General features: G+C 64.7%; 4 protein-coding genes across 5 annotated transcripts; 3 read left to right on the top strand and 1 right to left on the bottom strand.

The window, feature by feature from the left end:
- Positions 1 to 6: 6 nt before the first annotated feature.
- On the top strand, positions 7 to 2,944 carry SCRN2 (secernin 2). Of its 2 annotated transcripts, none has more exons than XM_085313045.1 (8): positions 7 to 225; positions 313 to 494; positions 588 to 787; positions 1,005 to 1,220; positions 1,359 to 1,524; positions 1,696 to 1,873; positions 2,041 to 2,210; positions 2,303 to 2,944. In XM_085313045.1, the coding sequence occupies exons 1-7, from the start codon at positions 55 to 57 to the stop codon at positions 2,197 to 2,199; spliced, it is 1,272 nt and encodes a 423-aa protein (XP_085169171.1). In that variant the 5' UTR covers positions 7 to 54; the 3' UTR covers positions 2,200 to 2,210; positions 2,303 to 2,944. The 2 variants fall into 2 exon arrangements, with proteins under 2 accessions (XP_085169171.1, XP_085169170.1); XM_085313044.1 differs by having other exon boundaries at positions 2,306 to 2,944.
- LRRC46 (leucine rich repeat containing 46) lies at positions 2,920 to 6,905 on the bottom strand. Its single transcript, XM_085313046.1, has 8 exons — positions 6,578 to 6,905; positions 6,354 to 6,450; positions 6,143 to 6,251; positions 5,384 to 5,430; positions 4,838 to 4,947; positions 3,965 to 4,034; positions 3,486 to 3,658; positions 2,920 to 3,377 (listed from the first exon to the last, which is right to left on the bottom strand). The coding sequence occupies exons 1-8, from the start codon at positions 6,606 to 6,608 to the stop codon at positions 2,986 to 2,988; spliced, it is 1,029 nt and encodes a 342-aa protein (XP_085169172.1). The 5' UTR covers positions 6,609 to 6,905; the 3' UTR covers positions 2,920 to 2,985.
- A 177-nt stretch (positions 6,906 to 7,082) lies between these two features.
- Positions 7,083 to 9,695, top strand: MRPL10 (mitochondrial ribosomal protein L10). The gene is made up of 5 exons (XM_085313047.1): positions 7,083 to 7,138; positions 7,439 to 7,608; positions 8,035 to 8,199; positions 8,324 to 8,468; positions 8,853 to 9,695. Exons 1-5 carry the CDS (start codon positions 7,096 to 7,098, stop codon positions 9,122 to 9,124), a joined length of 795 nt encoding a protein of 264 aa, XP_085169173.1. The 5' UTR covers positions 7,083 to 7,095; the 3' UTR covers positions 9,125 to 9,695.
- A 1,081-nt stretch (positions 9,696 to 10,776) lies between these two features.
- OSBPL7 (oxysterol binding protein like 7) lies at positions 10,777 to 15,455 on the top strand (the record flags this gene model as incomplete). Its single annotated transcript, XM_085312995.1, has 13 exons — positions 10,777 to 10,835; positions 12,637 to 12,831; positions 13,044 to 13,169; positions 13,321 to 13,374; positions 13,502 to 13,615; positions 13,708 to 13,833; positions 13,937 to 14,057; positions 14,134 to 14,237; positions 14,313 to 14,405; positions 14,549 to 14,678; positions 14,765 to 14,889; positions 15,133 to 15,240; positions 15,324 to 15,455. Coding segments are annotated over exons 2-13 (1,326 nt in total), but the record flags the coding sequence as incomplete, so codon positions are not given.
- Between the last annotated feature and the right edge of the window lie 99 nt (positions 15,456 to 15,554).

Genomic DNA, 15,554 nt, shown 5'->3' on the forward strand with positions numbered 1-15,554 from the left:
CCCTCGGGGCGCGTCCCCGCGGGGCTGCGCCACCCCCTCGCTGCCCGCTTTAGGATGGCGGCGCGGGCGCCCGCGCCCTCGTCCTGCGACTGCTTCGTGGCCCTGCCGCCGGCCACCGCGGCGCCGGCCGTGATCTTCGGCAAGAACGCGGACCGGCCGCGGGACGAGGTGCAGGAGGTCGTGTACTTCCCCGCCGCGCTCCACGGCCCCGGGGAGAAAGTCCAGGTGAGGCGACGCCGGGGACCGCGTCGTTCCCTGGGGGACGGTGCGCCGAGCGCGCCGGGTCTCAGCCCCGCGTCTGCCCCTCCTCAGTGCACGTACATAGAGATCGAGCAGGCGGAGCGGACCCACGCCGTGGTGCTGAGCCGGCCGGCCTGGCTGTGGGGCGCCGAGATGGGCGCCAACGAGCACGGCGTCTGCGTGGGCAACGAAGGCGTGTGGACCCGCGAGCCCGTCGGCGAGGAAGAGGCGCTGCTGGGCATGGACCTGGTGAGGTGAGGACAGCTCGGCCCCGCGCTGTCCCCCCCCCCCCGCCGGCCGGCACCCCGCGGCTCCCCGCGGCCGACCGGGTGCCGTCTGTGCGCCAGGCTGGCTCTGGAGCGGGGCGGCTCGGCGCGCCAGGCCGTGGAGGTGATCACGGCCTTGCTGGAGCGGCACGGCCAGGGCGGCAGCTGCAAGGAGGAGCCCACGCCATTTGTCTACCACAACACCTTCCTCCTGGCCGACCGCGCCGAGGCCTGGGTGCTGGAGACGGYCGGCCCGTACTGGGCAGCCCAGCGCGTTGGAGGTGAGCGGGCGCTGGGGAAAAGTCCTGCCGAGCTGCATGGGCTTGGGTACGTGCGGTGCCGCTCTCCTCCCAGCGCCAGGCTGGGCTCCCCTGTGGTGCTGCTCATCGGAGCTGTGTGTCGAGCGTGCCAGGTCTCAGCCCGGCTCGTGTCACCCGTCTGCTAGTCGATCCATCCGGCAGGGATTTCKCCAAGCTTGATCCACTCTGTCCTTTCCAGAGGGGAGCCGCAACATCTCCAACCAGCTCAGCATCGGCACAGACATCACGGATGAGCACGCGGGGCTTCGGCAGCGTGCCCGGAGCCAGGGCTGGTGGAGCGGGGCCGGGGAGTTCAGCTTCGCCGAGGTCTTCTCCCTAGCACAGCAGCCCGTCCGCATGGAGGCCGCCAAGGCCCGCTACCGCGCCGGCAAGGAGCTGCTGCAGCAACACGCAGGTGGGCACGAGGACGGCCCCGGGGGCTCCCTGCTCCCACGACATTTTGTGCAGGAGGAGACTGGCGGTGCCAAGGTTGGGCCCGAGCTCCCGTGAACCTGGCCCGGAGGTGATGGTGACTCTCTGCCTTGTCCGCCAGGCCGTATCACGGCAGAGACCTTCATGGCCATCCTCCGGGACAAGGCCAGCGGGATCTGCGTGGACTCGGAGGGCTTCCGCACGGCAGGCAGCATGGTGTCCGTGCTGCCCCAGGACCCTGCCTTGCCCTGTGTCCACTTTTTCACGGCCACCCCCGACCCCTCCAGGTGAGGATGGCAGGGACATGCCCATCCCGTGGGACATAGCCCTGCTCCTGGCGTGACAGGGAGGTGAAGATAAGGCAGAACCATGCCCCAGGCTGAACACTGATGGGGAGCAGGATCCATCCTCAGGCTCGTGGCTGCTGGGGCCCCATCGATCTCTGCTCCTCTCTGCAGATCTGTGTTCAAACCCTTCGTCTTCGTGGCCGGCCTCAAGGCTACGCCTCAGGTGAGATCTCCCACCTTTGCTGATGACCCTGCCAAGAAGATCCCACGTTTCCAGAGCAGAGTCGATCGGCGGCATGAGCTCTACCGCTGGCATCAGGCGGCGCTGGAGCTGATGGAGAGTGACCCGGTATCAGAGACCCAACTCCCTCTGCAGAGCCCTTCCTGGCTACCGCTGCCCCGTGGGCGGCCGTTTGGGGTTCTGGCCCTCACACTTTCTCTCTGGTGATTCGGGAGGCAGTTGAATGTTCTGAAAGACATCAGATCTCAGCTCTTCTTTCTCGCTGACTCCACCAGGAGCAGGGCCAGAAGCTCCAGCAAACACTACGGGACCTGGAGAGGCAGGGCCTGGAGGCGGTGAACGCGCTGCTGGCRGGGACCGTGGCTCCAAGCCCGGAGGAGCTTGCTGAGCTCTTCTTCGACTGTGTGGACACAGAGATGAAGTTTTACAAATAAACTCTGTACAAGTGAGTTGGGAGGGAAGAAAGGGCTGAAGCTGAGCCCTGGCTCACCCTTTGGAGATCACCCCCATTCCTCCTCATTCCCTCTGTCTTTCCAGCAGGGATCATTGCAAGGAGATGAGAAAATGTTCCTCCCTCTGCCACATCTGGCTTCCTCACCTCCCGCTGCACATCTGCTGCCCCACGCCAGCCACTGAACGGCATGGAGAGAAATGGCTCAGCCAGCGTCTCCCAACCCTGTCCATGGACATGGGGCCCCCAGACCCGTTACTTGTCCCATAGGAATCAGCACTTTCAGGGGTGGCTCTGACTCTTGAGGAAGAACTTTACTGTGAGGGTGACAGAGCTCTGGAACAGGTTGCCCAGAGAGGTTGTGGAGTCTCCTCCTCTGGAGATATTCCTAACCTGCTGGATGCAACCCTGTGCAACGTGTTCTAGGTGACCCTGGTTGAGCAGGGGGGTTGGACTAGATGATCCCCAGAGGTCCCTGCCGACCTCAACCATTCTGTGTGGTTCTGTAAATGTAGGTGCAGGGGGAAGGAGTGGGACACGCCATGCAGAGGAGGATGTGGTGTCCTCTCCCTGCCTGGCATGTCTTTTCCCAGTGCTGTCCCATGCTGTCCTCCCGTTCCCAGCCCTGCAGTAGAGGGCCCCAGCTGCTGGCTGTGGCTGTGGCTGGCTACGAGTCCGTGGCAGGCAGAGAGACAGACTGATGTAGGAATAAAGAGGCTTTAATTCCACCTGCATGCGGTGCTGTGCTCGTGGGGGTTTGGGGGATTGCCTATTTCTTTGCTCTCCTGAGCAGGACTGCGGCACGAGTCCCCCCTTGCAGGGCCTTGATCTGSTGCTGGCTCCTGCTGGGAACTTGCTGTGGCTGTGGGCAGGCATCCTGGCTGCCAGCTCCCAGTGGTGGTGACTGCTGTGACCCCAGCTTCGCTTGGGGACAAGGCTGGGGCTGCCYGGGGCCTGCGGCTGCAGCGAAGGTGGCTCCTTCCGCTCCTTGGCTCAAGGCTAGGCAGGTCTCCGTGTCCGCTGAGCCAAGCGGTGCGGGAGGCAGCAGCAGGCCTCGACGCTCCTCCAGCTCCTCCAGACGGGTTTCATGTTCGTCCAGTGCCTCCCGCTGCCTCCTCTGTGAGCGCCTGGCTAGCTCCCGGTGCAGATCCATGAAGAAATCTGCCAAGGATGGAGGGAGAGAGAGGAGAGTTATGGTGAGTCCTTCTTGAGCAGGAGAGCCTGGCATGATGAGCCTGTGTCAAACATGCCCTGCTTCAGTCCGGGCACCTTTGCCTGCAGTGAAAGGGCCGCTTGGCTCACAGAGGAACTCATCCTTGTCATCCTCACTGCTGGAAGAACTTCCTTCCTCCTCTTCCTCGTCTGCGGCAGGGTCTAGGCAGCCAGGGACAGGCTGGGCGTCCAGCTGCAAGAGTTGGGGCAGAGCTCCCAGCACCAGCTCTCTGCAAGCACCGARCAAACGGCGAGTGTTTCCCTGTCCCCCAGCATCGCCTCGGGTCTCAGAGCACATGGGGTGACACCGTGTCCCTGCGGCACCGCTCAGTGCAGCTCTCTTCAAGGGGACTCTGCTGTCTGTGGGGACAGGGCAGCACCCCACACCCTCTGAGAGCAGAGATCTGGGCTGAGATTTTGGGGGTTTGGGTGAGGGGCTCAGATTGTATTTGATACTGTGGAGAGGCAATGAGGCTTGCACGCCTTAGGGGCTTACTCCCCCTCTCCGCTTGCCACCGAAAGTGCCCACGACCCACCTGTATCCATCTTGGTGAGTGCATTTGTTTCCTGTTAAGTTGAGGAGACAGAGGCTCTGGGGCAGCTCGTCTGCACAGATCAAAGGGRAGGAAGAAAGGTGCTGAGAAAGGGCCTAAGCCCCACCTGCTCCATTAAACTAGAAGCGCAGCAAACCCCTGTGCTCAGCTGTCTCCTGGCGCTCTTCACCTGCATTCCTGAGGCAACAGCTCTGCCATGGGAAGAAGCCTCTCGTTTCACAGCTGGGGAAACTGAGGCAGACAGGGAGGGAATGTGYATTCCTCAGTCTGATGGTGAGAATAGAGGATTTTCACCTTCCTCACCTCTTCTTTAAGAGAAGGCTTGGTACTGCACTAASAACATGACAAATGAGGAGAGTGGGATATTATTCCTCTGTCCCTTCTCCCCCTGGCAAAAATCACCTATGGGAAAAGCTGKCTGAAAGGCTGAGGCAGCGTGAGCCCATCTGTCTTCTCTGCCTAGCAAAGGCAGGATGTGGCTCCTGAGATGAACATGGGGTTGTGAGGACTGCAGCAGCTTTGCTCTGAGCAAACCCCTCCCCAGCACTCAGGCTGAAATCCCTGGGGCTGATAGGAGGTTCTTAAATGTTCTGCCAAAGCAGGACACAAGGTGGAAGCAGATACCTGGAGTTTGCTAGTGAAAGCAATTGCTCAAACCGAGATGCAGGGCTCCTCTGGCRTGAGGCTCATACATCCCCGGACAGAGGACAGCTCTGCTGGAGTGTCTGTTACCAAAGTACCAGAGGCCCTGGCAGACCCCAGACACGGACCAAAGCTCTGYCAGGTCCTCTGAAACTGGGGTATCCTCTCTTGGGCAGACCTGGGCCACATCTGSATCTGTTCCTGCCTCCCTACCTGGGTCCAATGTCTCTATCTGGTTCTGTGACAAATCCAGGAAGCGCAGGTGTTGCAGGGGCTGCAGGTTTTCCACTTTGCGGATGCGGTTCCCAGCCAGAGAGAGGAACCTACAGAGCACAGAGAAGGGAGAGGCAGAAGCTGTGTCAGTGAATGAGCGAGCAAGGAGCAACACAGGCAGGGAGTGCTACTGCCCCCAGGGTCAGGGGCAGTGCGACACCGTGCTTTCAGGAGCTGATCTCCAAAGGACCTCCTCTCACACCCACAAACGCCTGTTGTTTTCATATAGGATGACATAGGATCAGTCTGTCTTTGAGCCCACATGGCTGGGGAGGAAACAGTATTAGAAGGAGAAGTCATGTGTGCAGGGCCAAAAATGGATAGCGAGGTCTTAAAAACAAACTCTGGGAAGATGTCATGTAACTCGACTCCCCAGCTCCAGCAAAGGAAGAAGGGAGCCCCGCTCACCTCTGACCACGGGCCAGAGACGGGGAGAGCTGAGCCATGGGAAGCCTCTACAGGGACAGGAGCAGGAGTCRCACATACCGCAGGTGGGGAAGGCAGCTCAGGTTCTCAATCTTCTCAATTCTGTTCTGAAAAGAAMAACACAATCCTCTAGTGCCTGAGAAAACAGACTTCAAAAACACCCCCARGTCCAAGCACATGTGGGCAACACAACACCCCCACCACTGCCAAGGGAGCTCTACAGAGGGGGTGAAGGGTCTGCCACTCCCTGGGGAGCCCAGCAGAGCACAGAAAGACCCTAAAGCTCCCTGTGCAGGTTTAAGAAACCACTAAACGACCCTCTCTATTTTCAGAACTGCTGTCTTCCGGTTTTGTAGAGASAGACCCTGAAGGCAGCAGTGTCCTGCCAGGGTGGGGAGGAGTGGGCAGCCCAGGTATGTGAGGAAGCACTGGCACAACTTGGCCAAGTGCTGAAGCCACACTCGAATTACATCAGTGGCACAGTCGTAGGAAGGGAGCTGGTGTTTTCAGCCCGGGTAATTTTGCTGACGGAATTGGTAATGATGATGCAGTAACTGCCTCAAAGTACAGGGATTAAAGTTGAATGTGCTTTTCCTCACCCTCAKCTCACTCTCTCTTCTGTGTTCACCCAGAGCAAAGTGTCCCTGGACTCTGGGAAAGGGAACAGTGCTGCCAGCCCCTCTGAAAAGCATCTGGCCACGAGGGGAGACAAAAACACTGGAGCAGAACTGGGAGATTTCTTTATACTCTCACTCAGGCAGCATTTAMCTGCAGGATCAGCACTTTTCTCTGCCACCCTGAGCCTACTGTAGCRCTTACCTGCTGCAGGTAGAGGCTGCGAACCTCCTGCAGGCTCTGGAGCTTCCCAATAGCACAGATATTCTCCCGATCCAAACGGACAGTCGAGAGGGCCATCAGCGCCTTAGATCTAGGCAGAGAGTCATTCCTGGGAGAGCTCTTAGCGCCTGGCAGCCAACCCCTGCCGCCTGTGCGGCCAAGGCTGGTCCCGTGTCCCTGGGCAGATTCTCACCGGCTCTCCGGGCTCTGGGTCTCCACCMGCTGGGGAAGGTTCCTCTTGGCGACGAGGGTTTCGGTGAGGGTCACCCCTGGAGAGGTCCGCTCTAGGCCTGCAAGAAACACGGAGTCTCTGTTCAGACTGGAGAGCCGGGGGCTGGTCCAGCTGGCCCCAAACCCAACAGCCCCAGCACATCCTCGAGCCCCACGCCCCCCCCAGCCCCGCAATGGCTCACTCACCCCCCAGCGGGGTCTCCCCCGGCCCATCCATGGGGGGTGACCCAGATCGCTGTCCCCCACCCCGGGGTCCTCGGGAGAGGCTCCCTTGCCCGATGCCGGGGGCAGGGGCGCTGGGGCAACCAGGGTGGGAACAGGAGGGCAGAGCTGGGGGGCTGCAACCTCCAGGCTGGGGGGTGGACTGGGGGGAGGCAGGACCCCCGAGCAGGGGGRGGATTGAGGCTGGGGGACACTGGAGAAGGGACCCCCGGGGCTGGGGGCACCGAGACCCCCGGGCTGCGGGAGTGGTGGGGGCCAGGAGCCGGGGGACTAGGCCGCAGGCGTGCCCGTTGCTAGGAGACCGGCAGCACCGGAAGGGGCGGGGCGGAGCGGGCCGGGCGCCCCCTGCCGGCGCCAGCCGGGGCGCGGGGGCGGGGCCAAACCGCCGCCGGGCAGCTCCGCTCCGCCTCCTCTGCGCATGCGCGCTCTGGAGCGGGTCTTCCGCCTGCCCACAATGCTTTGCGCCCGCTTCCGCGGCGAACATGGCGGCGCTGGGCGGCGGCAGCGGCGGGCAGTGGCGGCGGGGTGAGGGCCGCCCTCTCCGCGGCGGGCGCTGCCGTCCTGGAGCTCCCCCGGGCCTGTCGGCTCCATGGCGCTCGGGCAGTCCCGTAGCCGCGGGTGGTGGTCCAGGCCCGGGGGCGAAGAGGGCGGGTCTGGGCCTGGTTCCGCTCCCCCCGGCTCCGTCTCGGCCCCTCCTTGGGCCGCTGTCCTGACCCTCCTCCCGCATCCAGCCCTCGCCTCTCCTAGCTCGTCTCTGGTCCCCACTGGWGGACCTGAGGCTGGAACACGGGCCCTGACCCCTGCCCGTGTGTCCCCTCTCCRCAGGTTGGCTGCCCGTCCTGCAGCTCATCCGCCACGGCTCCAAGGCGGTCACTCGGCACTGGAAGGCMATGCACTTCCAGCGCCAGAAGCTCATGGCTGTGACTGAGTACCTGGCCCCGAAACCGCCCATCCCGGAACAGTGCCTGCCCCCCAAGAAGCAAGTAGTCGAGGAGGTAATTTTTYCACAATGGGCTGCTGTCGTTGTGCAGTTGTAGGCCTGTCTGTTCATGGAGATCTAGTGGCTTCACAGGCCCTGTGTTWGCTGGGCTCGGGGGGCCACTGACACCGACTAGGTGCTGTATATACCTTGGCTAGCACAGCCCTGCTGAGGTGGTCAATCTGACTGACAGGCTGCATGAGAGCTTCCCTGGGTGCTTACAGCCCTTCTCTGTCATGTGGGTGGCTATGAGGTGCCCCAGAGCATGCAACCAGGAGCAGATCGGCCCTGTCATGTGMACAGTGGATCCGACTGCAGGGCTGGAGTGGGGAGAGGCCTGTGGCTCCTCTCTGTCCCTGTAGCTCGTCAGGCTGGAGAGACAAGGCACTCCTGCTTGAGGTCCTGGCAGTCATGTGCTGGCCTTGCTGCTTGCTCCCTTCAGGATGACGGCTACGTCAGGCTGTTACGGCGGCAGGTGGCAGAGGCGTTCCGGGATAACAGGATGATTGCGGTGTGTCAGTACAACCCCATGGCCAACGAAGACATGCTGCTCATGAGACACTATCTCCGGAAGCACAACATTGAGGTCAAGTTTTTCCTGAACGAGGTACGGGYGGAACTGCGGTGCAGCTGGGTGTTTTGTGCTGCAGTGTGGCTCTGCATGGGGTCTGCAGGGCTGAAAATGAGCCTGTTTGTTTCCCCTCTGCCTTCTGAGAGCTTTCTCTCCCTAGATCGTCAGACCTGTGCTGTCGCAGTCCAAGTACAAGAATCTCCTCCCTCTCTTTGTGGGACGCAATATCGTGCTGGTGAGCCCAGAAACCAAGGCGAAAGAGATGCTGCGGGTCTTGAGGAGCGTTCCGCAGATCAACCTCCTGGGTGAGAGCCTCCTGCTGTTCCCTGTGTCCGTCAGCTGGTGCCGAGCTCGGGGCTCTGGTGTGCTGGTTGGGGCGGTGGGAGATGGTCCCTGCTGCAAGGGCTTATACAAAAATAGGGATGGGACGGGGCGGGGGGCTGGGGGAAGGAACGCAGGAAGACTGCAGCGGACTTGTGACAAAAATCAGCGGAGGGTCAGGTGTCTTGCGTGCAGTTTGTTGTCTGTTTCCTGGTCCTGCTATGGAAAGCGTCTTGTGAGACTTGAGTGCCTGGAGCGTCGACACTAACGAGCCTTTCTTGATACAACTGAGAATGGTGAAATGCCTCCAGCTTTGGTGCCTCTCAGCCAGTCACTCATCCTCAGTGGGGTCTGCTCCTCTTTTCCAGGTGCCTGCATCGATGACACCATCCTGAGCAAGAAAGGAGTGGAGAACTTTGCCAAACTGCCMTCTCTGGAGGCTTCCCAAGGGCAGACAGTGGGCGCCCTGGCCCTCCTGCCCTCCCAGACATGCTCCCTTCTTCAGCGTGGCTCCGTGCGCCTCACRGCCCTGCTGGATGAGTACATTAGACAGCTGCAGGCTGGGGCTGAGGTGACACCTGGGAGCCCAGGAGGAAACCCAGCGAAGCYGGTGCCTTCCCAGAGCTCTGAAGCCCACTGACGCTGGCTCCCCGATCGGGTCCCGCATATATGGGGGCCAGGAGTCTGCTCCTTCACCAGGCTGCGGTTGGGTGGTTGGGAACTGAAGGTCTGGTCCTGTGTCACATCCAGGAGTGGGACTGAGGACAGKAGCGGGGCACTGCGATACCACCAGCCTGTTTGGGGAGCCCCATTTGCGCAGCCCTTTCCTCTGCTCCCAGCTACTCGCACCGCTGGTGCGTGGGAGCGACTCGTCGTGTTTTGAGTGCCGTGCTGTGGCGGGGGCCGCGGTTGGAGGCGGGGAGCACAGCACTTGGGTTGGAGAGTCCTGGGAATTGGCTGGAGTAGGCAGAGCCCAGGCAAAGACTGTGGCTGCTGCTGATGTGGAAAACATCTAGTCTGCATGCACAGAAACACTCTGAGCAGCGCCAGCCAGGAGCTGGGAGCTGTTAGGCCCTCGGCGGACCTGGCAGCGAGGGCGAGGAGCGCTGTGACGCTCYCCGGGAGCTGGGGCAGAGGCTCAGTGCTGGCTGAGCTCTGTCTCTGCGGAAGCCATCTCTCTTCCAATAAAGTGAACCATTTGGCGTTAAGCACTCCTGAAGGCTGGACTCACCTTAATGTTGGCAGGGGAGGGGGGCTCTTCCTGCCCTGAGTTGCCACCTCTGGGACAGGCTGAWGGGGGTGGTCCTGCTGCGGGGGTTTCTGGCTCACCTGTGATGGAGGGACAGGCAGAGCTGCTGTATCAGGACAACTCTTCCGCCCACACGGCCTGTGTTCTACCGCTGCCCTCAGTCCGGTGTGAGGGGGGAAGCCCAGAGGGCTAAAGCAGAGCTCTGAGCATCAGCGACCACTGAAGGCTGCAGCGTCTGCCCTGGGGTCTCTGTGGGGTGGGAGCCCACGTCTGTCTCCTGTGGGGTGTCAGCCCTGTGCGTGCCGGCAGGCTCCGCTCCCAGAAGTGTTGCGGGGTGGGTGAAGGAGCTTGCCCAGACCGAAGCGAGGCCTTGGAGCTTGCTCCTGCGCGCTGGGAGGCGAGCAGGGTGGTGTTTCAGAAGTTCACTTTTCCAGCAAGCCTCTTCCTCTGGGCTGGACCAGCTGGAGGAGGAGCCTGGGGTAGACGTGGCACAGCAGAACTCGGGGGCAGACAGGCGTTTCTGGTGCCCCAAATCTCTGGTGCAGAGAGATAAAGCAGAGGAGAGGAAAGGCATTTTAAAGGGTGGCCTGGGCCACGTCCCTTGCCCTGTGGCTCATGCAGTGCTGGTCTCCGGCCAAACCCGTGTCGCTCAGGGCTGCTGAGTGCGAACGCCTGGYGGGGAAGGAGCGTTTGCCCTCACCCTGCCTGCGCCGGGGCGGGGGGCTGCTGCACCCTGCCCGGGGTGCTGTACGGGGGCCGCAAGCGCCGCTGCAGTGTTTCTCCCCCGGGCTGGGCGGGCAGAAGTTTGTGCGGTGCCGCGGGGTGGGCGCCGGCCCCCGTTCCCCGCCGGCGGCCGGAGCTGTCCCAGGTACCGGCGGCCCGAGCGCCGGCCCCGGGCGGGCGGCGGCGCCGCAGCCCGGCGCCCCTCGCCGGCGCGGGGGGCGGTCCCGGTGCCCCCGCAGCACCGGGCGCTGCCGGCTCCGGTCCTCCACGGTGCAGGGGGCAGAGCCGAGCGGCGCCTCCGCCTCCTTCCGTRTTCCGGTTCCTGCAGCCGCCGGGCAGGATGCGACCGGCTCCGGCGAGCCTCCCGCTGCCCGCACAGGTGAGGACTGGGCACCGGCACCGGTACCGGCACCGCGGGGGGGCGGCGAGTGTCTTCCAGCCCCGCGGCCCTTTGCAAGGGCAGCCGGCCCGGGGCGGGGGTGGGTGGACACCGGCATGGGGCAGACGGGGCGGCCGGGCTGCGCTTTGCCCCATGCGGGGGGAGTCCGGGGGGCACCGGGCTGGATTTGCCCCATGCAGGGGCGCGGTGGTGGAGTGTGGGGGGGGCCGCGGCGCCGTGCCCTGCCCGGTGCAGGTAGCGGCTGGGCCCCCCTGATGGGGGCTGCGGTGGGGAGGGGGGGCGGCTCAGCCGGCAGACCCCCCCSTCTCCCCCAACCCGCCCCAGGCACCGGCCCCAACCCACCCCCTTGCAAGGGGTCAGCCCTGCCCTCTGCCCCCGGCACCCCCCAGGGCTGCGGTGGGGCTCTGCACTCCCTGCCAAGCTAAGCAGGTTCAGGGAGGGTGCAGGCTGGGATGGGAGACCCTCCCCGGTTCTTCTCTGTTAAGTATGTATGGGGGTAAATCCRGTCTGGTTCCAGCAGGGTCCCCCCACCACGAAGAGCGGAGCCCCCGAGCTGTAATTATTCCCATCGCCAGGAAGAGATGTGTGGTGTCGTCTTTATGTTGTGGCTTGGCCACCGTCCCAGCAAGTTGTGCTTGGACTGGTAGCTACAACAGAGGCCGAGTGGCCGGGACACCTGGCTTCTTCGTGCAGCCCTGAGAGGCAACGCTGAAGAAGCGGGGAAGAAGCTCCCCCATGCCTCAGTTTCCCTCTTTAGTAAATGGGAGGAGCAAAGGGGCCATAAGGAAATGCCCTGCCCCAGAGGCAGCTGCATCCTGCCCTGATGGGGGGTTGGGGGGAGCAGCTAGGCATGGAGCGCTTGTGCACCCCATCGCTGCATTTCAAGCCGACCCCTTCGCCCCAAAACAGGGGAAGAAATGAAAGGAAGCAGCTCTTCACATCTGGCGTATATTTAGCAGCGGGGCTGTGACGGCTGAGTGGGCGTGCAGAGCTGCCAGGTACCGAGGTACCAGGCGGAGGGGAGAGTGTGGCGGGGAGGGGGAATCCTGCCTGCCTCTCCGACCGGCTGTGGGTCGCAGCCTGGCCGGAGGAGCCTGTGTGGGAGACAGGAGCGTTGCTGGGCCTGGGTTTGGGGGCAGGACCCATGATGATTTCACTGCGACCCAGCAGAGTTTTGCTGGGGGAACGCAGCCTGCGTCATGGCTGGGGTGGGTCCTGTGCAAACGCCCCCCAAGCAGGGCTAGTCGAGACCCCTTTATGGCGCTGGGCGCCCGGTGCCCCCCTTGCGCATGGGCCCGCCTCTGCTCCGACGGCAGGACAGACCGGAGCTGAGCCAGGCGGATGCGCCCCAGCCATGTTGCACCGGCCGGGACCGTGCTGCCGTGGGGCTGCCCCATGGCACCCAGTCCATGGGGCGTCTGGAGCGGAGCCATGGCATGGCAGGGGCTGAACTCTGAACCTGCAGCTCCGGCACTGCCAGGCGGGCGAGGAAGGGCCAGATAGCAAAGGCGAGATAACGCTGGGTGGGTCGAAGTCTCCACCTCATGGAGCAGCTTCTGGCTCCTGGTGTCAGAGCCACGTGTGTGTGGGGGGGGCAGGAGGAGCCCCTGGCCTTTCCGGCAGGGGAAACTGAGGCAAGGGGCCAGGCGAGGCACTGCCTGGATGCTGGCGCCAAGGTCTCTGATCAGAGCAGGAAAAAAGGAGCTTTGTGCAAATGGGTGAGCTCGCTGGAGGGGGATGGACCCCAGCGGCYGCCTGACGTGACGTCCCCTCCTCGCAGAGGGTCCCACAGCCCGGGCCGTGACGGCCCGGCTCCGACCCGCCAGGCGAGCCCCCGCGTCCCGGCCCCGCGGACCTCCCCAGCCCCCTCCGCTCGCCGGCCATGGGCAGCCACGAGAAGGACCCGGCTTCTCCGAGAAGGGCCCCGTCGCGCTCCAACAGCACCGTGTCCTCCAAGCACAGCAGCGTGCAGCAGGTCGGGGGCCCCGGGCTGGGCGGGCACAGCAGGATCCTGCTGCTCCGGGAGGGTCTCTGGGCATTGCCCGTGTTGTCCCCTGTGTCCAGGCTGGCGTGGGGTGCCGTGGGGCCCCAGGGGGGCTTCACCTCACCTTCCTAAGGGCAGAGGACCCGTGTGGTAGCACGCTGCCTCCCGGGCCAAGGGCCGCCCCATGCTGACACCCCTTCCAGCAGGGCTCGGAGAGCTGGGAGCTGGTGGACGACCCGCGCGCCCGGGGCAGCCCGGGCCAGGAGCCGGAGCGGCACGAGGGATACCTGCTCAAGAAGAGGAAATGGCCCCTGAAGGGCTGGCACAAGGTAACAGGGCTGGTGGGCATCGGGGGACGGGCACAGGGCAACCAGCCAAAGCTCCCGGCATGCGTTGCGCGTGGGCACTGTGCCCACGGAGTTTGGATGCCTCGATGGGTGATGCAGGGACCGTCTAATGATCTGCTCTCTCTGCCCCCAGAGGTACTTTGTGCTGGAAAAGGGCGTCCTGAAGTATGCCACGACACCCCAGGACGTGAGTATGGGGCCAAGGCATCTGTCCAGCCTTCCCATGGGGCTCAGGGTGGGAATGATGATGTCCCCCCCGATGATGTCCTCCCCATCCCCCTACCCTGTCAGACGGGCTCTCCGGGCTCCCCCAGGTCCTCAAGGGCAAACTGCATGGCTCTATTGACGTCCGTCAGTCTGTCATGTCTGTCAACAAGAAGGCGCAGCGAGTAGACCTGGACACGGAGGAGAACATCTACCACCTCAAGGTACCTGCTCGGGGGCGCTGCCTCGGGGCCTGGAGCTGGGCCTGGGGCCAGCGGTGGGCTGTTCCTCCCCAAATTTGCCCTCTCCGCTGCAGATCAAGTCGCCGGAGGTCTTCAGCAGCTGGGTGAGCAGCCTCTGCTCCCATCACCAGGGCGAGAGGCCCGACCCCCTCGCCGGCCCCAGGGGGGGTCCTGCGGGACGAACCCCCGCCACGTCGCAGGTCAGCRTCTGCTCGGGGTCACCGTCCCCTCGGGTGGGGGACGGCATCCGGGGGTGGCGTTTCCGACGGCAGCCCCGACGGCGCCGTGTCCCCTCTCCTCCAGGGCTCCTGGACCCGGATGCTGCCCTCCGGCAGCGCCCCGGCCCTCTCCGCCCTCGCCAGCTCCCGGGACAAGGTGAGCGCGTGGCTGAAGGACAGCGAGGGGCTGGAGCGCTGCTCGGCAGGTGAGCGGGGCGGGCCGGGGGCGCGCGGGGCCGGGGCCGCCCTCTCCCAGCCCCCTGACGGGGCCTCCGCTCCCAGAGCTGTCCGAGTGCCAGGCGAAGCTGCAGGAGCTCAACGGCATGTTGCAGAGCCTGGAGTCCCTGCACCGCATCCCCTCGGCCCCCCTCATCTCCCACAGCCAGGTGAGCGCGAGCGCGGCCCGGCCCCCCTCCCGCGCCGGCGGGCGGCTCTAACCTCCCCCCTCCTCTTCCTCGCAGCCCTCGGCCGCCACGGAGAGGCCCAAAAAGGGGAAGCGGACCACCAAGATCTGGTGCACCCAGAGCTTCGCCAAGGACGACACCATCGGCAGGGTGAGGCGGGCGCGGGGCAGCGGCCCCCCCCGTGCCCAGCAGCCCCGTGTGGCAAGGGGACCCGTGGCTTTAGCCCACCCCTGTGGCCCGGGGGTGGGGGGTCCGGGAGGGGCGTGCTCACCCCCCCCCGGGTCCCCTCGCAGGTGGGCCGCCTGCACGGCTCGGTGCCCAACCTCTCGCGCTACCTGGAGCCGTGTCAGAGCCCGCTGCCCTTCAGCCTCCCGCCCGAGTACAGCCAGCTGCAGAGGAGCTTCTGGACCCTGGCCCAGAAAGGTGGGCCGTGCCGGGTGGGCCGCGCCGGGCCGGTGCCGGGGTGCCGCGCCGGCCAAGCCCGACCGCCCGCCCGCCTCTCCCCGCAGTGCACGGCTCGCTCAGCAGCGTGGTGGCCGCGCTCACGGCCGAGAGGGCCCGCCTGGAGGAGACGCGGCGGGTGCTGGACCTCCAGCGCGCTGTCCCCTGCCCGGGCGGCACCAGGAACGCCGGGGTGAGGTGCCGCGGGGCGCTGGGCAGAGCTGGGGCCCGGGTTTGCTAGAGCCGGGGCTGTTGGTGTTGAGTTGCCGGTGGGTGAAGTGAGTTGGCACGGTCTCAGCCTAGTGCTGAGCTAACAGCTGGGGTGAGCAGTTGGCAGTGGGGGGTTTCCCGGGTCCCCTTCGGCTGGGGGGACGTGCTAGGGGGTGGAGGGGATCCCCGCCCCCCAATTTATCCCAGCCTCTCCCCGTCTCCGCAGGCCACTCTGCCGAGCCTGGAGCCCCGGGATGGCCTGCGCCGCTTCCACTCCCTCTCCGTCTCCTCCGACACCACCCTGGACTCCTTCGCCTCGCTGCACCCCGACGAGGTCGGGGAGGAGCCGGGGCGGGGGCGGGGAGGGGGGCACAGGCCCGCAGCCCCCGGGGATGACGCGGRTCCGTGTCCCCGCAGCCGGACGCGCTGCCGGCCAAGGGCCGCGAGCAGCAGCTCTCGAACCGCAGCATCGTCTCGCTGGCCGACTCGCACACCGAGTTCTTCGACGCCTGCGAGGTCTTCCTCTCCGCCAGCTCCTCCGAGAACGAGGTGGGGCGGGGCTAAACCCCGGGGGCGGGGCTAAACCCAGGGGGGTGGAGCTCCACGGAGCCCCGCCCTACAGCACCCACTCCCCCCCCTCGCCCCCCC

Source organism: Rhea americana, unplaced genomic scaffold (assembly GCF_003343005.1).
Source record: "Rhea americana isolate MKP2758 unplaced genomic scaffold, rheAme1 scaffold_374, whole genome shotgun sequence".
Classification (NCBI taxonomy): Eukaryota; Metazoa; Chordata; class Aves; order Rheiformes; family Rheidae; genus Rhea; species Rhea americana.